The following is a 19,243-nucleotide window of genomic DNA, read 5'->3' on the forward strand; positions in this document are numbered from 1 at the left end:
CAGATAGGAAGGGAATGCTGTAACTTACTGTGCTGTGTAAGTATTTACAATGACAGTGACACAAGTCAGCTGATGTAAGAGCGTTATCTGGATATATGTCTTTCAGAGAGCTACAGTTAAAGTACATACAGCTTTCTTTCTCTAATAAGTTATCTAGTAATAATATTCCTACTATATTTAATTATAGAGAACAGTAATTTGAGTCTCAGGATGTGTAAACTCATTACACACAACATCATTCTGTATCAGGGTTGGGCAAACTTTTTGGCCCAAGGGCCACATCGCAGAATAGAAATTTTGTGGAAGGCCATGAATGCTCACAAAATTGGGATTGGGGTGCAAGCTCTGGGATGGGGCTGGGGATGAGGAGTTTGGGATGTCGGAGGGTGCTCTGGGCTGGGATCGAGGGGTTTGGAGAGTGGGAGGGAGATCTGGGCTGGGATCGAGGGGTTTGGAGAGTGGGTAGAGGCTCAGGGGGATGCAGGCTCCGAGTGGCGCTTACCTCAAGCAACTCCCAGAAGCAGTGTCCCTTCTCCGCCTCCTACGTGGAGGCGCAGCCAGGCGGTTCTGCTCGCTGCCGCATCCATAGGCACCGCCCCTGCAGTCCCATTGGAGCATGTAGGAGCTGGAGCAGGGCCATGCTGCTTCTGGGAGCCGTATGGTGCGGCCCCGACCCAGCGCCTTGGCCGGAGCGGGGCCAAGCCACTGATGCAGCCCCTGACACAGTGCCCCGGCCGGAGCGAGCCGCGTGGTGTGGCCCTGGCCAGAATGCCAGAGGGGGGCCGAGCCGCTGGTGTTGCCCCGACCCAGTGCCCTGGCCGTAGCGGGGCCAAGCCCCTGGTGCAGCTCCGACCCAGCGCCTTAGCCGGAGTGCCTAAGTGGGGCGGAGTCGCTGGTGCATGGGCCAGCTTAAAACTGCTCATGGGGTGGATGCGGCCTGCAGGCCGTAGTTTGCCCACCCCGTTCTATATTCTTTCTACCAAATCTGAGTCTAGAACCAATTCTTAGTTTTCTCATATATTGAAAACACTGTCCAATTGCTGTGTAATGACACTCAACAAAAAGAAAACAAATAGCTTGCACATACACCATATACAAATGTATTCACTTTACTGGAGGATTTGCCATACCGGAACCATCAACTCAACTCTTCTGCATCTTGGCCTCATGATTCAAAGGAAAGCAAAAAATAAAATCCATAATATTTGAGTAGTGGTGCAGTTATGGGCGTGATTTGGGGAATCTTCTTGATCCCTGTAGATATCAGTTGAGGTCCTTGAGTAAGAGAATGTCTGTTGTGTTGGATGGTTCAATTAAACAACCTCTTAAATAGTCTTTCACAGGTTAAAAGAATGCTTTAGATTCAAAAAAAGCTTTTAGAAGCATTTCAAGTCTTTAAAATTAATGCTCTTGTGGCTAAAGCACAGTCCTGGGAGTCAAGTTCCCTGCTTTCTAGTCCCAGTTCCACTGCTGAGGTAGTGTATGACCTAGGTAGGGCAAGTCATTTGACCTTTATGTTCTTGTTTCCTGATCTGTGAAATAGGAAAACCAGAGACATTGTTGAGACTAAAATCATTAATGTTTTGTAAAGCGTTTTGAGATCCTCTGATGCAAGTTTCCATAAAATGCCAAATATTCTAATTATGAAAACTTTCAGTGGCAGAGGGTTTGCTAAGTATAGATAAAATTATTCAGAAAAAGTAGGTTTTACACTCTGGGTAATATTTGTTTTTTACCTAGGGAGCAAAGCTTGAAAAGAGAGGTCCCAAAATTTGATGACTCTTAATTTTTTTATAACATACTCTCTCCTTATTTGAGTGTATATAAAGGGTTTTAGGGTTTTACTATAGTGCCATCCTTGAATATCACTTTAAACCCCATTCAGTACAAGAATACTTTTAAAATTCACACATACCTTTCTTTTTGGAGTAGATTAACATATTTATTAAATCTTATTTTACCAGGATGTGCACACTGCAAAGCTTAATCTTTCTTACACTGCAGTAGTGGTGGCAGTCCTTCATTCTGAGAAATGTATTGCAAATTGGTTACATACATAAAAGCAAATGAAATTGGTTTAGAAATAATTGTTTTTATGTTGGAGAGAAATTTGCTTTAGGTGTATGAATACTGGTGGAGCAGGGAGTTTGGCACACACTTGATATGAAAGACAACAAAGGATAAGGATAGCTTTTTAAATATTGGCTCACACAGTTCCTCTAAAAAAGCATAATGTTTATTTCCTTCTTCCCATTGTTGTCTCTAAGTTCCTAAAATAATGGACTTGTATTTCATTTAATCTTAAATCAGATCAGCTGTATGCTTTCTGCTAATCAGCTTGGTATTTAAAGTGAGGGCTGTGTTAAGAAATCAAATGTGCATAAAACATGCTCTTAAACAAGAAAATCAATGGATGGCATAAAATCACTGCAAACCAGGGGATCTGTTTTTCAGTATGAGGCATTAATTGTTGTTAGTCTGACAAATGCTTACTTGAACATTTTGATTTAATGTAGGATAGTACTGGTATGAAGCTGTGGAAGAAACGATGGTTTGTGCTTTCTGATCTGTGCCTCTTCTATTACAGAGGTAAGTTTTCTTTAGAAAGGTTTGTTTTTGTTTTACTTTGGAAACAGGAAAATCTTACTGTCTTTTTAAAAAAAAAAAAAAAAAAAAAGTTTGTAAGAATTGTTGACATAAACTGTTCTTCCCCCACCCTTCTGTCCCTTGCCCACTACAATTGAGCCTTTAAAATAAAGCTAATCCTGTCTTCTAATTGGTGAAAGGGTGCAAAGAGCTGTTGGTTAACTTGACATGTAAAATCAGCACACTAGTAGAACTAGCTGCACCTCCCAGGTCAGAACCAACTGCTGAGATTGTGTGTTTGTGTGGCTATGCCAGAAGGAGGACAGGAGGCACTGGATGTGGTTTAATTAGGCTGCAGCTTTATTGTTAAATATCTGGGAGTATGTGGCAGATAGACTAGTACAGTGCAAATAATTCCATAACCCTTGCCATATACTCGGGGACTGTCCCCTTACCCATGCTGGTCCCAGCCAATCCACTGTTGGGACCCAGCCACCCCCCCTCATATGAGGGTTGTACAGGGGAAGGCTATAACGAAGGGGGTTGACCCCACCACCACCTACCCACCATACCAGTTGTAGGAACCCCAGATCCCCTTTCTCTGTTCTTTTTAAAATTCTTTACCAATCCATTTTATGAGATCAACATATCCATTCCCTGTGGAGTACCTGCACTGGACATCCACCACAAGGTTGCCTGGTCCAGATAAAAGGGGGCTTTTCTGGCACAGCTCTCAGTATAAATACCCCCCCCCAACTGGGGGGGGGGGGAGTGAGGGCAAGTCACCATGCTGACTTGGTCTGCCTTTCCTTGCTTCCTACATGGAGTGGGAAAACCTTTGGGGGAGGGGGTCTTAAAGTGGCGATGACCACTTTCCTACCAGCCCAGCCACACTTGCAATTAAAAGGGTAATTCCTCTTCTCTGTTTAAAACAAAGGGCCCCACCCTTTAATATGTACTGGGGGCATTCTTCCTTTCTTATTTGTTTGTCTCAAAGCCTTCTTTGCCAGGCAGAGCAAAATATTGTGTAAATAATTGACGCCTCTAATATTTCACCACCTTGCTGGCAGTTTTTTAAAATTTATTATGTTAGTGAGTAGATATGCCAAGGTAAATTTGACTTCAGCTGCAAAAATGATAAACTGATTATGGGGAAGTTGACTCCTAGAGACAGATAGGGAGGGCAAAAACAGTGATGTTTGTGATGATGGAGAGGGGCGGGGAAAAAGATATTTCTCCGATCTACCCAGCTGTCTTGGATACTCATCAGGTGTCTGAAATGATAGAAATGTCATATGTGGTGGTCCCAATCTCCACTTTTGATGCTGTTGCTGAAACTGGGAGCAGTGGGTGATGAAACAAAAATACCATGACATATAATTCATGATCTCTCATGAGAGAGGAGGTGCAAGCCATAATTTAGATATTCAAAGCTAATCAGTAGTTTTGGACTTTGGCAGAGGTGTATGACATTTTGAGTTTATTTTGAAGAATCATAGAATCATAGAATATCAGGGTTGGAAGGGACCTCAGGAGGTCATCTAGTCCAACCCCCTGCTCAAAGCAGGACCAATCCCCAACTAAATCATCCCAGCCGGGGCTTTGTCAAGCCTGACCTTAAAAACCTCTAAGGAAGGAGATTCCACCACCTCCCTAGGTAACCAATTGCAGTGCATCACCACCCTCCTAGTGAAAAAGTTTTTCCTAATATCCAACCTAAACCTCCCCCACTGCAACCTGAGACCATTACTCCTTGTTCTGTCATGAGCTACCACTGAGAACAGTCTAGATCCATCCTCTTTGGGAACCCCCTTTCAGGTAGTTGAAAGCAGGTATCAAATCTCCCACTCTTTCTTCTTTTCTGCAGACTAAGTAATCCCAGTTCCCTCAGCCTCTCCTCATAAATCATGTGCTCCAGCCCCCTCATCATTTTTGTTGCCCTCCGCTGGACTCTTTCCAATTTTTCCACATCCTCCTTGTAGTGTGGGGCCCAAAACTGGACACAGTACCCAGATGAGGCCTCACCAATGCCAAATAGAGGGGAATGATCATGTCCCTCGATCTGCTGGCAGTGCTCCTACTTATACAGCCCAAAATGCCGTTAGCCTAGTAAACGGTGAAAATGATTGTACTTGTTTGAAAAATGTGCAGCACATTTCTATGCTAATCAAGGTAAACTAAGTCTCAAAGCAGAAAAGCTTTCCTTGTAATTCTGGTTAGTTCAAATTCTAAATTATTGGAATGCAGTCATCATGCTTGCAGTCAGCACTTGAGATTACATGTTGTTGGATAAACCACTGCTGAGTCAAAATTAGTCTACTCAGTAGGACTGTAATTTAGACATGGAGACATTGGTTGAGCTTCAGTTATTTCATTTAGTTAAATGGCCAATGCATATTTTGTGTTTTTCCTGGTAACGTTTGCCTACTTTTCGGAAGTCCTTTAAGGGTATGTCTGCACAGCCCATGGAAGTTTCATTTGTTTAATATTCTAGGTTGGTTGAATCTCTGATTTGTTTTTCTCCCTAATGCAATGGAGAGCTTGTTTTGTTTTGGAAACCTAAAAGTCTAAGGGTATGTCTACCCAGCCTGCAGCAGCAAGCCTCCCAGCCCAGATCAATGGACTTTGGCTAGCTGGGCTCACACTAGCACTCTTAAGAATAGCTGTGTAGATGGTACTTTAAAGTCATAGTTTGAGCTCTGAAGCATATGTAGCTGTCCATTCAGCTATTAAACATAAATAAAACTATGTGTTCAGAGGTCTGTGTCCAATTTCCCATTTGTTCTATGCTTGATTAAGGTGTTAATCGTAGGCTAGATAAGAGACACCGAAATAAAAGCAGTTGTCTAATCTGTATAAAGTAAGAAGCTGAAGTTTCAGACAGCTATTTTAGCTATCGTTTCATTACTGAGACATATTTAAATCAAAAAGTGTTTCAACAATGGTTTACAGTTACTAGAAATGGTTATTAAAACAAAACAAGCAGACAAATTCTAAACCCTATCCTTTTGAAGTTGTTTATGCTAGGTTAATGCTATCTCGTTCAGGGATTTAGATGAAAAGGGGAAAATGTGCACTTGCTCTTCAATTGCAAACAATATTTCTGGTTGTCTATCTGACTGTAACACCAGTTTTAAAAGTTTGATAAGGTTTAGTCCAAAATTTTACCATGTTAAAATCCAATGCGAAGTCTTGATTTAAGGGTAGAAAGAAAACTGATTTCATTGTAATTTTTAAATGCTTAGAGTATTATGTTTATCTGTTTTCACTGGGGAATAAGACTGACTGCTTTCACATAGAAAAGATATTGCTTGCAACAACAAAAAATCTTATAGAACAGCATAAGAAGATTCTCTCCGATTTGAATGAAGATGGATGTAGTGGGCAGAGTAACCTAGATAACAGCTCAGATGATGGGAAACAGATTTTTAAAAATTTGGAAACTAAGCATAGTGTGTTTTCAGAACACACTAGTTTATTTGGAGGAGAAAATGCCATGTTGCCTTTTCAAGATTTTTTTTCATATTCTGGACTAGAGAAGAAAAAATGATACACAACATCTCGTAGTCTACATAGCACTTTGGAGAACGCGGGATCGAGCCTTCCAGCCCGGGTTGACAGACTTGGGGTAGCGGGACTTGTGCTAGTGTTCTAAAAATAGCTGTGTAGACAGCTCTTTGAAGTTGCAGCTCAGACTGCAGCTCGGACTCTGTAGCTTCACCACCTCTGTAGGTTTCAGAGCCAAGCTCCAGGCCAAGCCACAACTTCAAAGAACTGTCTACACAGCTGTTTTTAGAGCGCTAAAGCCAGCCCCACTAGCCGAAGTCTGTTCCCTCCCCGCCCCCGACTGGGAGGCTAGCTCCAAGACACTGTGTATGTCTACACTGCAGTTCAAGCCTAACCCCCGTTGCATCCACACACCAGTCGGGCTAACCTAGGCTTCTAAAACCTGCAGGGCTGAAGGGTCTGAGCCTTACTGCTTTTCTGCTTGACTCAGGTCCCAGAAGTCCTCCAGATGTTTCCCAGAGTTCCTAGCAGCAGAGGAGTAGCGCTTCAGGCAGTAAGCCTGGCAGCCAGAAGTGCCATTACTGTCTGGCTGAGCCTGCTCCCACTTCCTGCTCTGTTTACTCCTTGCTGCTACGCAGAGATTACCCAGAGCAGGGAGCAAAGCTGACGTGCGCGAAGCAGCTCCTGGCTGCCAGGATGTTGCAGGTCACATCCCTGCCCGGGCATTGCTGAGTCCGGAGCTTTGTCACGCTGTGTCCCTGCAGGAAAACTGCTTAATACTCGCTCTGCTGTATGGCCCTTGCTCCCGGACCTCCCCTGCCCTCTCTGGGGCACCCAGACATGGTACACTGTCAGGGCAGTGAGTGGGAGCCAGCCCCCAAACCACCTATAGCCTTCCATGACTCCAGCTTCATCTTCTCCTTGCTATGGGGCAGCTAGGGGCTGGCTCCCATGACATATAGCTAAAATGTCAGATTTTCACTACTCGGTGCTTTTGTGGTATAAATCTAAAATTCTGTAGAAACTTTAAATAGTTCAGGATATGGCAAAATGTATGATTTGTAGTGTCTATATTGTAGGTCTTCAAATCAGTTAAAATGCTAGAGAAGGAGTGTAAATATATTAAGGAGCATAAACTGTTGTCATATGGGATTTAAAACATTCAGTCTTGTAATTCAATATGCCCGACTTCAGTCAGTAATTGGAAAGGATGCGCAAATTGGCTCAGAGGCCAACATTTTTAAAAACTATTTTGAAATCTTTCTGCTCTCTCATGTATTAGCAAGTTGTAATGAATAAACAGTGGGATGCAAGTGGTTCTTTTGTCACTGTCTTTTGCCTTACACTTTCTCAAAGATGAGGAGCATAAGGTAGTATATTTGATTGGACCAACTTCTTCTGGTGAAAGCGACAAGCTTTTGAACTACAGAGCTCATCTTCAGGTGTACTACTTCCACACCTTTTTCAGTCATTTACATGTGTGCAAAGTGGTGCAAAAGACAATTATTCTAATTGGAAAGCATTTTACACTTATTGTGCACTTTAGTCCTTGATCTGCAAAAGATATATGCACATGAGTAAGTCTCATTGGCATCACTGAGATTACTCATAGGCGGCATGTATAAGAGGCTTGGGGAGATTTAGCATCCCCCATAATGGCTGGCCATGCAAGGGGCAAGACATGCTGGCTGCGGCGCAGATCACCTCCCTTTGGAGGCATGCTGGCCAAGTACCCTTGGAGCACCACCATCAGAAGCTCCCTAGAAGTGGGGAATCCACTGGCACCTGGATTGACCCCGCCCTCGCTCTGCCTCTTCTCCCTGAGGCGCCCTGCCCTCGCTTGCCCTTAAGACATGAAAAAAGTGGGCAGATATAGCCCTCCCACTTTTAAAAGTGACAAGAACACACTCCTTCCAGTGTCCCTTAGCTGAGTTGCTCTGGCATGAGCATGCACAACCTCTCACTGGCTGGCCCAGCTATAGGACGATGACTCCTGCTGTGCATGCTAATGCTGGAGCAACTCAGCTAAGGGGCGCAGGAATGTAGGGCAGGTGGGGGCCATGCTCCCATCACTTTTATGGATCTTCCACTGCTTCTGTAAACCTCCCCAAACGAAAGTCATGTGACATCTGTGGGATTACTCAGTTGCATAAACCTTTGCAGGCTCAGGGCTTGACTTCACAGTTCTAAAAAAGAAAAATAGAGGACAACTAAAAATAATCGGTTCCCTTCCTTGTTTTGCACCTTTTAATGTGATATTTAGGCATTCACGTTTATTCTGTGGGTTGTTGATATAGTGCAGGGCTCGGCAACCTTTGGCACGAGGTTCGCCAGGGTAAGCACTCTGGCAGGCCAGGCCAGTTTGTTTACCTGCCATGTCGGCAGGTTCGGCCGATCGCGGCTCCCACTGGCCGCGGTTCGCTGCTCCAGGCCAAATGGGGGCTGAGGGAAGCAGCGCGGGACAAGGGATGTGCTGGCCCCCATTGGCCTGGAGCGGTGAACCGCAGCCAGTGGGAGCCACGATCAGCCGAACTGCCGACATGGCAGGTAAACAAACCGGCCTGGCCCGCCAGAGTGCTTACCCTGGCGAGCCACATGCCAAAGGTTGCTGATTCCTGGTACAGTGAAATACTCTCACTATATTAAAATCTTTATCCCCAAAGTAGTAATATGAAGAAGTTAACCTTGCCTATTGTGAAAAGATTTATATTTGTACATTAATGGCATAGCTCTTCTATTATAGTTTTCTTTGTAGGCTGCGTGCTCAGTTTGGAAAAATGCTATCATTGTGCTTCATAGCTGTCAGAGGCAGGTATCCAGTACACTTTATGAACAAATTGTGTCATCTGTGGAAGCGTATCTTAAGGTATATTAAGGCTAGACATGCACTGTCTGTGAAATACAGCATTCACCCAGTAATTTGTGAGTTGCAGATTCTTTGGCTTTCGTGTTTCTCCAGTAGTCACAATGTGTCTCTACTGGGGGGGCGTTATTAGTGACTCCTTAGTTAAGCTTATGTTGAGCGATTCAGTTAAAGCAGGATTAAAAATCCTATTTTCCACTTCAGTGAATGAATTTAGTATCTGATGCAAGTCTTTAGAGGACAATTGAATTTTCCATAATATTTGATTAGTAAAATATTTATGGTTTTCACAGGAAACATTTTAAAATGAACCTCCTGTGGCTATCCAGACAGGAGCCTTAGTATGACTATCTAACTTTAGCAAGGCTGCTGGGGCACTCACTCCTGTGGCATTATATCCCAGAGAGGCTGAGTGAGGACATGAATGTGGGGCACAATGAGGAGGTGGAAGAATTGTCAGTGGGACTGTCTGCCAACCCCTTAGTATCACCCACTCCCAGACCCCTACCTAACCCAGTTCCCGGGCTGGCCCCAATGCCCGATGAACTGTTTGGTTCCAAGGCCACATTCTATCTCTTTCTCTTTACCTCAGTAACTTCTTACCACTGTCCTGTGCCATGAAAAGCTTATATGTTAAACAATCAATCTAGTATCAAAGTAAAATACTCCTGGTGTTCTCTCTGGAGGCTGGCCATCTACTGAAATCCATCCTCAAACACTGAATACAGTCAAATTCTCAGATTTTCAATAAATGAAAAACATATCCAGGGGAAAGGGAGTGTAAATGTATGTACTCTGTGCTTATAAGGATTGTTCTAATCAAATATTATATTTTAGATGAAAAAGAAGAGGGAATATTGGGGAGCATACTTCTACCTAGTTTTCAGATATTGATGCTTTCTTCTGAGGATCATATTAATCGCAAATATGCTTTTAAGGTGAGGGCATTCATTTTCAGTTTAAACAAATATAGAGTGCAGAACACTTTTCACTGTGTCTTTATGCAAGATAGGATAAACAAACTGCCTCTGAGATTGATTATGCATAATACTATATGCAGATGATCCAAACAATGTAGTCTAATATGCAAATGAATTTGTTGTAGATATAGACAGATAATTGCTAAACTTGATGAAGGAGCTAACCAGACGTATTTCATCATTTTGCAGTTCCTTTGTTTTTAATTCACATCTCTTAATAAGCACACCTTGGTGGCTTGGAATTGCGGTCTCCATACTGGGCTAGTCTATATCTACATGGCCCTGCAGTTTCAACTGCAGGAGTGTGAATCACAGCATGCACTAGCGTGCTGCACTGTAATTCCCCTGTGTGGACAGTGTGGGCATGAACTAAAAGGTCCCTTGTTGGCGTTAACTTAGTCCTAATTAAAGAGGATTAAGTTAATGCCAACTAAGGTTATGTCTACACTAGAGACCTTACAGCAGCACAGCTGTACTGATGCAGCTGCACTACTGTAAGATCTCTCGAGTAGCCGCTCTGTGTTGACTGGAGAGAGCTTTCCCATTGACATAATTATACCATCCCCAACAAGCGGCAGTAATTATGTCAGTGGGAGAAGCTCTCCCACCAACATAGCGCTGTGCATACTACCACTTAATGCCAGCGAAACTTATGTTGCTTAAGGGTGGGTTTTTTCCCACCCCTGAGTGACATAAGTTTTGCTGACATAAGTGGTAGCGTAGACATGGCCTTAAATACCTTTTACTTCACATCCGCAGCATTCACATGGGGGAGTTGCATTTCAGCACACTAGTATGTGCTGCCTTTTTAACCCCCTTAGTCTGAAATGCGGGGCCGCATATATAAGCCCTAAGATGTATTTTCCTCTATTGTGCACATTATGTTTGTGAAACTGGGATTGCTAATTAGTGCACATCATGCTCTCTCTCTTTTTAATTTTGGGAAAAAACACATAAGGCATTTACTATGATGTGAATGGATAAAAGAAAAAAATTTGAGTTTAGCGCTTACATCTCAGTATTAGACAAACTATTTTGTGTTTAAATATTTATTTTAGTTGGTATATTCTTTAATCATGAGTAAAGTAATCACTTGCATATTCTCTCCTAACATGGAATTTCATTTCTTGGCTTTGAGTTCCTTTTTGGCTGTCCTTAATGACTGTTGAGCTGTACACCACTGAAAGTTACAATGGTGAGTACAAACTAAAACTTACTGAATTGTTCAGGCTGCAAAAAATGTATAATTTAGTATTTATATTAAGTTAATGTTTTATGAACATCGGTATAGGATTTTTGATGGCAGAAAAATATAAATCATTTCAGCAGGGTACATTCACAGAGAAGCAACAATTAAACTTTCAAGCTAATTCTTTTATTAATCTAATTGCACTGAAAAAAAGCATAACAGTGAATGATATTGTACAAAATGTTTTCTATAAATTATTTGTAGTGTTTTCATAAACCTAACAACAATGGAGTAAGAAAACAATAACATTATTTGCCTTTTTTTTTTTTCTTTTACAGAAATCTTGTCTTTTTATTACAATGACCTTGTCATTTCCAATCAGGCAGCTCATCCAAACATGAGGACCTATTATTTCTGCACAGATACAGGGAAGGAAATGGAGCTATGGATGAAAGCCATGATAGATGCAGCACTTGTACAGACAGAACCTGTGAAAAGGTAATGCAGTTTGGCAAACCAGTAGAACAAGGAGTTAATTTCCAATCGTGGGTTTGAGTTTGTTTACTTAAAATGTAAGGTAATTCAGCTGTGCTTCAGCCCCACCAGTGATAGCAATAATGAGAGCACTTATGGGGTATGTCTTCACTGCAATTAGATACCCGTAGCTGGCCGATGCTAGCTGACTGAGGCTCAGTGGCTATTTAGTTGTGGTGTAGACATTTGGACTTGCACTGCAGCCCAAGCTCTGGGACCCTGCCACCTCACAGGATCCTAGATCCCAGGCTTCACCACGAGCCTGAACATCTACACCACAATTAAACAGCCCCTTAGCCTGGTCCCTGCTAGCCTGAGTCAGTTGGAATGTGTCAGCCACAGGTTTTTAATTGCAGTGTAGACATACCCATGTTTGTTGAGAATTTAAAGCCTCTAACCTTCCTCAGAATGACATGGTAGTTAAAATACTAATGGCAGCTAGCAGCTTTTTCACATTTGTGCGCCCATTGTTGCTACTATGATTTGATCTGAACCACTGGTAGTAATGGTGGTACATTTCAAAAGGAAAAAAAATTCCTATGAACGTGGACACAATGAAGAAAAAAGGGCAAAAAGGTATGAAATCAAGCCCACCTCATAATTTGTAAAGCTCAAGAAAAACATTTGCACACTACACACTGTATGCAGATCCTCCAAACCTCAGACCAAGAAGGAGCGGGACATTCAGCTCCGAGCCATTTTTATGTAGTTGGCCCTGACCCCGACACTGCTCCAAGTTGGCACTGAGCACCATGGCATCAGTGCGCAGCGACTCAGAGGTGCCCTCCACCAGTCGGCATCACTCCCCGTCCACGAGACACTCTAAAAAGGTGAAGAAGAGGTCTTCCCCGCCAAGGCACCGGAGCAAGACTGGGAGAGAGACTAGACCCGCATTGGGCAGCTCTCAGTTCCCATCGGCTTTGTGGCCTCCAACTCAAGTTGAGCCGAGTAGCCCGGCCCACTCCGAGCCAACCTCCCCAGACACCAGTGGCCACATTTGGGTGCCCTCCACACTGGAGGCACTGCAGGTGGCTCGAGACGTTATGTCTTTACCAGTATCACCGCCGTTGTCGGCTCCCCAGTCCAGAGGTAAGCCACTGCTCGGACCCCCACAGTCACCGCCTGGACGGTACCGCTTACGGTCAAAGGAAGGTTCCCGATGCCATTCCCTGCTCAGTGACAGCCCCGTGCGCAGTCCCCGCCGGTCCCCATTGATCCCCACCAGGTTGTCTGGCTGGGTACCAACCGGCAGGGGTTCCAGGCACCACTCTGCCTCAAGGGAACGTAGACCTTGCAAGGAGAGCGTGCCCTGCCAAGACCGGGACAGATGGCACTGGAGGTCGTTGTCTCCGAGAAGGTACTGTAGCCCCTTGCGGTATGGACATCATCACTGTTCCCATTCCTCATCTCGCTCGAGGTCCCCACCGCGACACCGCTCCCGCAGTCCCAGGCATCGATCACTGGCACCTCGCTGTCACGGATCCGCACGTCAGAGCCGGTCACGGAACAGCCGCTACCGGCAGTACTACTGCTCTTCCACACCGCGATCATGGTCACACGTTCAGCACCGCTCCTGATGCCGCCACTCGTCGCAGTCCCGGGATAGCGGTCGATCGTATGCCAGCCCAGCCTTCCTTCGGAATCATCAGTCGATGGGCCAGGCTACTCAGGCTGGACAGTCCGCTCCGCCAGTGCCACAGCAGGTGCAGTGGCACCGGGCTCCTTGACCAGTGCCAGGGTACCAATGGGCCCCGTGGGCCCCGACACAGCCCCTGGTGGTGGCTTACTCGGTGGCTGGAGCCTCGGAAAGACCATCTGCCTCCCTCTCTCGGCCTCCCAGAAAGGAGTCAGTGGAGCGCTCATCCCCGGTCCTGCACTCAGAAGTGGTGGGACCTGTGGCACCCGTGGGGACGCAGAGTACTGCACCCCCATCCTCATCCTCCCCAGATGAGGCAATCACGGCCCCTCCTCCACCAGTCCCGCAGGAGGACACGAAAGCCCACCAAGAGCTGTTGAAAAGGGTGGCATCAAGCCTCAACCTACAAGCTGAGGAAGTGGAGGAACCCTTGGACTCCCTCTTCAACGTCCTCTCGGCACAGGCCAGGGTGTCTCTCCCACTCCATGAAGGGGTAGCAAAGATCTCAAATCTCAAATGCCTTGTTGGACACCCCGTGTTCCTTGCCCCCCATTTCTAAGAGGGCAGAACGGAAGTATTTCGTGCCCACCTGTATACCCATCCTGCCCCCAACTCTCTAGTGGTCAAGTCGGTCAACCATAAGGAGCAGCAATGTCAACTCGCTCCTACTTCTAAAAATAAGGACTCGAGGAGACTAGATCTATTTGATAGAAAGATTTATTCATCCTCAAGCTTCCAACTGAGGGTTGCGAATAACGAAGCCCTGCTGGGTAGATACGATTTCAGTTTGTGGCGCTCCCTGTCCAAATTTGCAGACTCCCTCCAGGAGCGTGTTAAGAAAGAGTTCAAGGCTCTGGTTGAGAAGGGCATGGCTGCCGCCAGGGCGGTCCTTCAGGCAGCCTCAAATGACGCGGCTATGGCTGTAAGGTCTATGGCCTCCGCAGTGTCCATGAGGAGAGCATTGTGGCTCCTTCTGTGCCTCGCTGAACAACCCAGACAGAACTCCTTACAGGACCTTCCGTTTGATGGCAAGGCCCTGTTTGCGGAACAAACCGATGTGAAGTTACACAGTCTGAAGGACTCCCGCATGACATTAAAGACCCTTGGCCTCTGTGTCCTGGTCCTGGCCAGGACCATGTTCAAACCACAGCAGGCTCCCACTTAGGCCACCCACTCCAGATATGAGCCCCCTTATAAAAAGTCAAGGGACTATAAAAAGCACCCACAAAGGCAATCACGGCCTGCGCCCCAGCCTGGGCCCTCTAAGGGTAAACAGGCGGGAAAGCTCCAGTTTTGACCGGACGCCCAGAGGCAACTTACTAAGGATCCACCCACAATAAAACTTCCCTTCTCCAACCGGTTGTGTGCTTTTCTCCCGGAGTGGTCGCAGCTAACCTCAGACCGATGGGTCCTCAACATTATCTCCCGGGGCTATACCCTCCAGTTTATTTCTACCTCACACACCTACCCTCCATCCCCATCCCTCTTCAGGGACCCCTCTCACGAGAGCCTACTCGAGCAGGAGGTGAGGCGATTCCTTGGCTTAGGAGCGGTGGAGGTGGTGCCAGTGGAGTTCAGATGCAAGGGGTTCTACTTCCGCTATTTCCTTATCCCAAAGGCCAAAGGGGGGCTCAGGCCCATCCTGGACCTGCGAGGCCTGAACCAGTGCATGGCAAAGCTCAAGTTTCGCATGGTCTCTTTGGCCTCCATCATCCCCTCCCTGGATCCTTGGCACTGGTATGCCGCCCTATATCTACAGGATGCGTACTTCCACATTCATATATTCGAGGGACACAGGCATTTCCTCCGCTTCCCAGTTAGGCAGGAGCACTGCCAGTTCACTGTCCTCCCGTTTGGCCTATCCACAGCTCCCAGGTTCTTCACAAAGTGTATGTCTGTGGTAGCAGACTACCTCAGACATCGGGGTGTCCAGATCTTTCCCTACCTCGATGACTGGCTGGTCAAGGGCAGCTCCAGGTCACAGGTACAGGATCACGTAACACTTCTCTTGTCCACATGCACCACACTGGGCCTGTTGGTAAATGACACCAAGTCCACGTTGGTTCCAGTGCAGCGCATAGAGTTCATTGGGGCAATTCTGGACACAACGTCAGCCAGAGCTTCCCTCCCAGCGGACAGATTGGAAACCCTAAGGGAGCTCATCAGCACAGTCACAAGGTTCCCGGTGACAACAGCCAGAACGTGCCTCCAACTCCTGCGTCATATGTCGGCGTGCACGTATGTGATTCGCCATGCCAGACTCAGGATGCGGCCCCTCCAGCTCTGGTTGGCCTCGGTATTCTCCCAGTCCAGAGACAGGATGGACAAAGTCCTCACTGTGCCCAAACCAGTGATAGCCTCCCTGTGCTGGTGGACCTTCCCAGGGAACATGCTCCAAGGGGTCCCGTTCAGGGGCCCACCCCCGTCTGTGGAATTGGTGTCTGATGTGTCGGACCTGAGGTGGGGAGCCCATGCAGGGGACGTTCTGACCCAAGGTCTGTGGTCCACACAGGACCTTGCCCTGCATATAAATGTCAAGGAGCGCAGGGCAGTCTGTCTGGCATGCGTGGCCTTCCACTCACACCTGGTGGTCAGGGTTCTCACGAACAACACGGCCTCTATGTTCTACATCAACAGGCAAGGTGGGACCCAATCCTCAGCCCTCTGCCAGGAAGCCCTCAGACTGTGGGACTTCTGCATAGCCCATGATATTTACCTGGAAGCCCACCACTTACTGGGCGTCTGGAACTCTCGGACAGATCTGCTGAGCCAGGACTTCTCCTCTCCGCACAAGTGGTCTCTGCACCCAGAAGCGGTGCACAGGATTTTCCAAACGTGGGCACTCCCCAAGTGGACCTGTTCGTGACCCGGCAGACCCGCCTGTGTCCCCACTTCTGCTCCAGGGGAGGGTTGGGTGTGGGCACGATCTCAGACGCCTTCCTTCTGTCCTAGTCGGGCCAATTTTTCTGTGCCTTCCCCTGATTCCACTGATCGGCAAGGTCTTAAAAAAGATAAAAACGGACAGGGCCGGGTCCTCCTGATCGCCCAAGCAACATTGGTATGGGACTCTCACGAGCCTGGCAGTTGCCCTGCTGTTGCCGTTGCCATCCCGCCCGGACCTGCTCTCCTCTGTCCATGGTTGCCTCCTCCACCCCAACCTAGCGGCACTCCATCTCACGGCGTGGCTGCTCAATGGTTAGGCCAGGGGGAGAGGACTTGCTCGGAAGGGGTTCAGCGCATCCTCGTGGAGAGCAGGCAGCCCTCCGTGCGTCAGGCCTACCTGCCGAAATGGTCTTGGTTTTCCCGGTGGGACACTGGTCAGGGTGTCTCGCCTGTGGCTGCTCCGATCCAGCTTATACTAGACTACCTCTTTCATCTTAGAGCCCAGGGCCTAGCACCCTCATCCGTCAAGGTACACTTGGCAGGCATATCGGCCTTCCACCCGCCAGTGCAGGGTCACACGATATTCTCCTATGCCATGGCTGGCCAATTTCTTAAGAGTTTGGACCGCCTCTTCCCATATGTTAGGCCCCTAGTGGGACCTGAACTTGGTGCTGGCCAGGTTAACTGGACCTCCATTTGAACCGTTAGATACATGCTTCTGGTCACACCTCTCGTGGAAGATAGCATTCCTGGTGGCGATCACATCCGCTAGACAGGTCTCGGAGCTCTGGGCCCTGACCTCCAACCTCCCGTACATGGTGTTCCATAAGGATAAGGTCCAGCTTCGACCACATTCTTAGTTCCTCCATAAGGTGGTTTCTGCCTACCATATGCGCTACGACATTTTCCTGCCGGTGCTCTCTCCCAAACCCCACGCATCCAGTGAGGAGCGCCGCCTCCCCATGCTGGATGTGAGACGGGCTCTGGTTTTCTTCCTGGAACATACAAAACTGTTTAGGAAGTTTTCGCAACTGGTCATCACCTCGGCCAAACGCATGAGAGGCCTTCTGATCTCCACTCAGCAGCTTTCCAACCGGAGCACCTTGTGTATCCATACTTGTTACAACCTGGCAGGAGTTCCCTCACCGCTGATTGTGAGGGCACACTCGACTAGGGTACAAGCCTCGTCTGCTGCCTTTCTGGCCCTTGTCCCTATTCAGGACATCTGTAGGGCTGCCACATGGTCATCCGTTCACACGTGCACCTCACATTATGCTATTGTCTCCCAAACCAGGGAGGATGCTGGGTTCGGCAGGGCTGTGCTCCATCCCGAGTGTCTGAACTCCTACCCACCTCCAATAGATATAGCTTGGAATCACCTATTGTGGAATGCACATGAGCAATCACTCAAAGAAGAAAAGATAGTTACCTTTTCCGTAACTGGTGTTCTTCGAGATGTGTTGCTCATATCTATTCCCCATCCCGCCCTCCTTCCCCACTGTTGGAATGGTCTGGCAAGAAGGAACTGAGGGTGGGGGGAGTGCACAGCGCCCCTTATACCATGCCATGGTGGCGCCACTCCAGGGGTCGCTAGGGGTGCTCCCCTACGGGTACTGCTAGGGGAAAAACTTCCGGCACCAGTGCACATGGTAAGCACGCACACCTATTGTGGATTGGACATGAGCAACACATCTCGAAGAATACCAGTTACGGAAAAGGTAACTGCCTTTTTTTTACACTACTTCCTGTTTGTGTTAATGAAATTTAATATGTACAGTATTTTAAAGGTTAAACCTTTTGAAGATCAATGAAAATGTATTCTGTGTGTATTGAAAAATATCAAACTGCTCCTATACATCTCATTGGGGTGTCAGTTCTTAAGATTTAAGATTTGTTATAATTTGACTTAATGATTTCTTAATGATTTAATGATTTCTGATCATTTCATCAAAATCATGTAAACTAATATTCTCTGAATGTAGTGTGGTAATCTTTGGGATCTGGGGCAGCTTTTTTCTGTCAAGGGTGGCTGGAGTACAGAACAAGGAATTCAGGTCTCCTCACTCCATATTTTAAGTCCACCATCCCCTACACAAAAGGGGTGGGAAGAAGTGCGCATTCTCTTACCAGTACTAAAGGCCTCCTCTGTCAAGTGGTCCCCATGCCTGCTGTCCAGTTTTTCTGTGACGGCTTCTGCAGTCTAATTATATTTAATACCAAAATCTAGAGCACATTGAACATGAAAATGTCTAGGAATAGCGTAAAATAAATTTTAATTTAATATCCGATAAATAACACCAGGAATACTGCAGTAATTATAGCATTCCATTTTCATATTTAATTCACTGGAAAGCTTCATTTTCAAACTTGCATAACTTTTACAGACTTTTCACTTTGTTGCATCAGAGCACCTCAGAAACTACCTAGAAGGTACTTGTCACAAGTTTTAGGTCCAGCTTACCTAAACCTGGACCTTATTCCTAAGATACTTTAGAGTGGGACCGCCTTTCTATGGATCCTGTGCTTGGGAGAAACGGCAAATCATGGACAAACCTACGAGGCCAATTCTGTCTACTTTAGCAGCTGAATATTGGAAAACAATGTCTTTAAAATGTTAGTGGTTGAAGGGATTGGTGGTAGTGAACAGAGAATCTAGGACTTTTGACCACCCAGATTTCCCTCTTCTGTACGCTCTTTAGTTTCTCCATGCAATAGTCCTTATGTTGTTATAGTAGCAGTAGATTGAGGGATGAGGTGAAGACTGAGGAAGGGAGGGATGTGTGAGTGCTGCAGAAATCTGTGATCTGTCTCAAATAATGGGTTTGCGTATTTTATATGGGGTCTTGGTTATCTTAAGCTATGTCTGTGCTGCACTGCAATGCGGACTATGGAGGTGTAAACTGAAAGAGAAGAAAAGTTGATGTGAACTAGGTACCTTTATAGTTCATGACAGCAGCTTCCATGCAGAGCAGTTAGGTCACAACAATTCACACCCAGTGTAGTCTGCAGCAACATGTAGATATGCCATTAGTCGTATCAGGGTTGTAGGATTTAGCCTTAGGTTT

General features: G+C 46.4%; 1 protein-coding gene across 15 annotated transcripts in view; it reads left to right on the forward strand.

Annotated features, from left to right (window-relative positions):
• Window positions 1-19,243, forward strand: part of PLEKHA5 (pleckstrin homology domain containing A5) — a 264,911-nt gene that overhangs the window by 158,720 nt on the left and 86,948 nt on the right. For 14 of the 15 annotated variants that reach the window (XM_034782050.1, XM_034782059.1, XM_034782085.1 and 11 more), the window contains 3 exons: window positions 2,517-2,589; window positions 9,794-9,894; window positions 11,508-11,623. In XM_034782050.1, the coding sequence (XP_034637941.1) occupies window positions 2,517-2,589; window positions 9,794-9,894; window positions 11,508-11,623 (290 nt within the window). Of the gene's footprint in view, window positions 1-2,516; window positions 2,590-9,793; window positions 9,895-11,079; window positions 11,132-11,463; window positions 11,624-19,243 lie in introns of those variants that run through there. The other variant, XM_034782143.1, reaches the window with a different exon arrangement.

Source organism: Trachemys scripta, chromosome 1, assembly GCF_013100865.1.
Source record: "Trachemys scripta elegans isolate TJP31775 chromosome 1, CAS_Tse_1.0, whole genome shotgun sequence".
Classification (NCBI taxonomy): Eukaryota; Metazoa; Chordata; order Testudines; family Emydidae; genus Trachemys; species Trachemys scripta.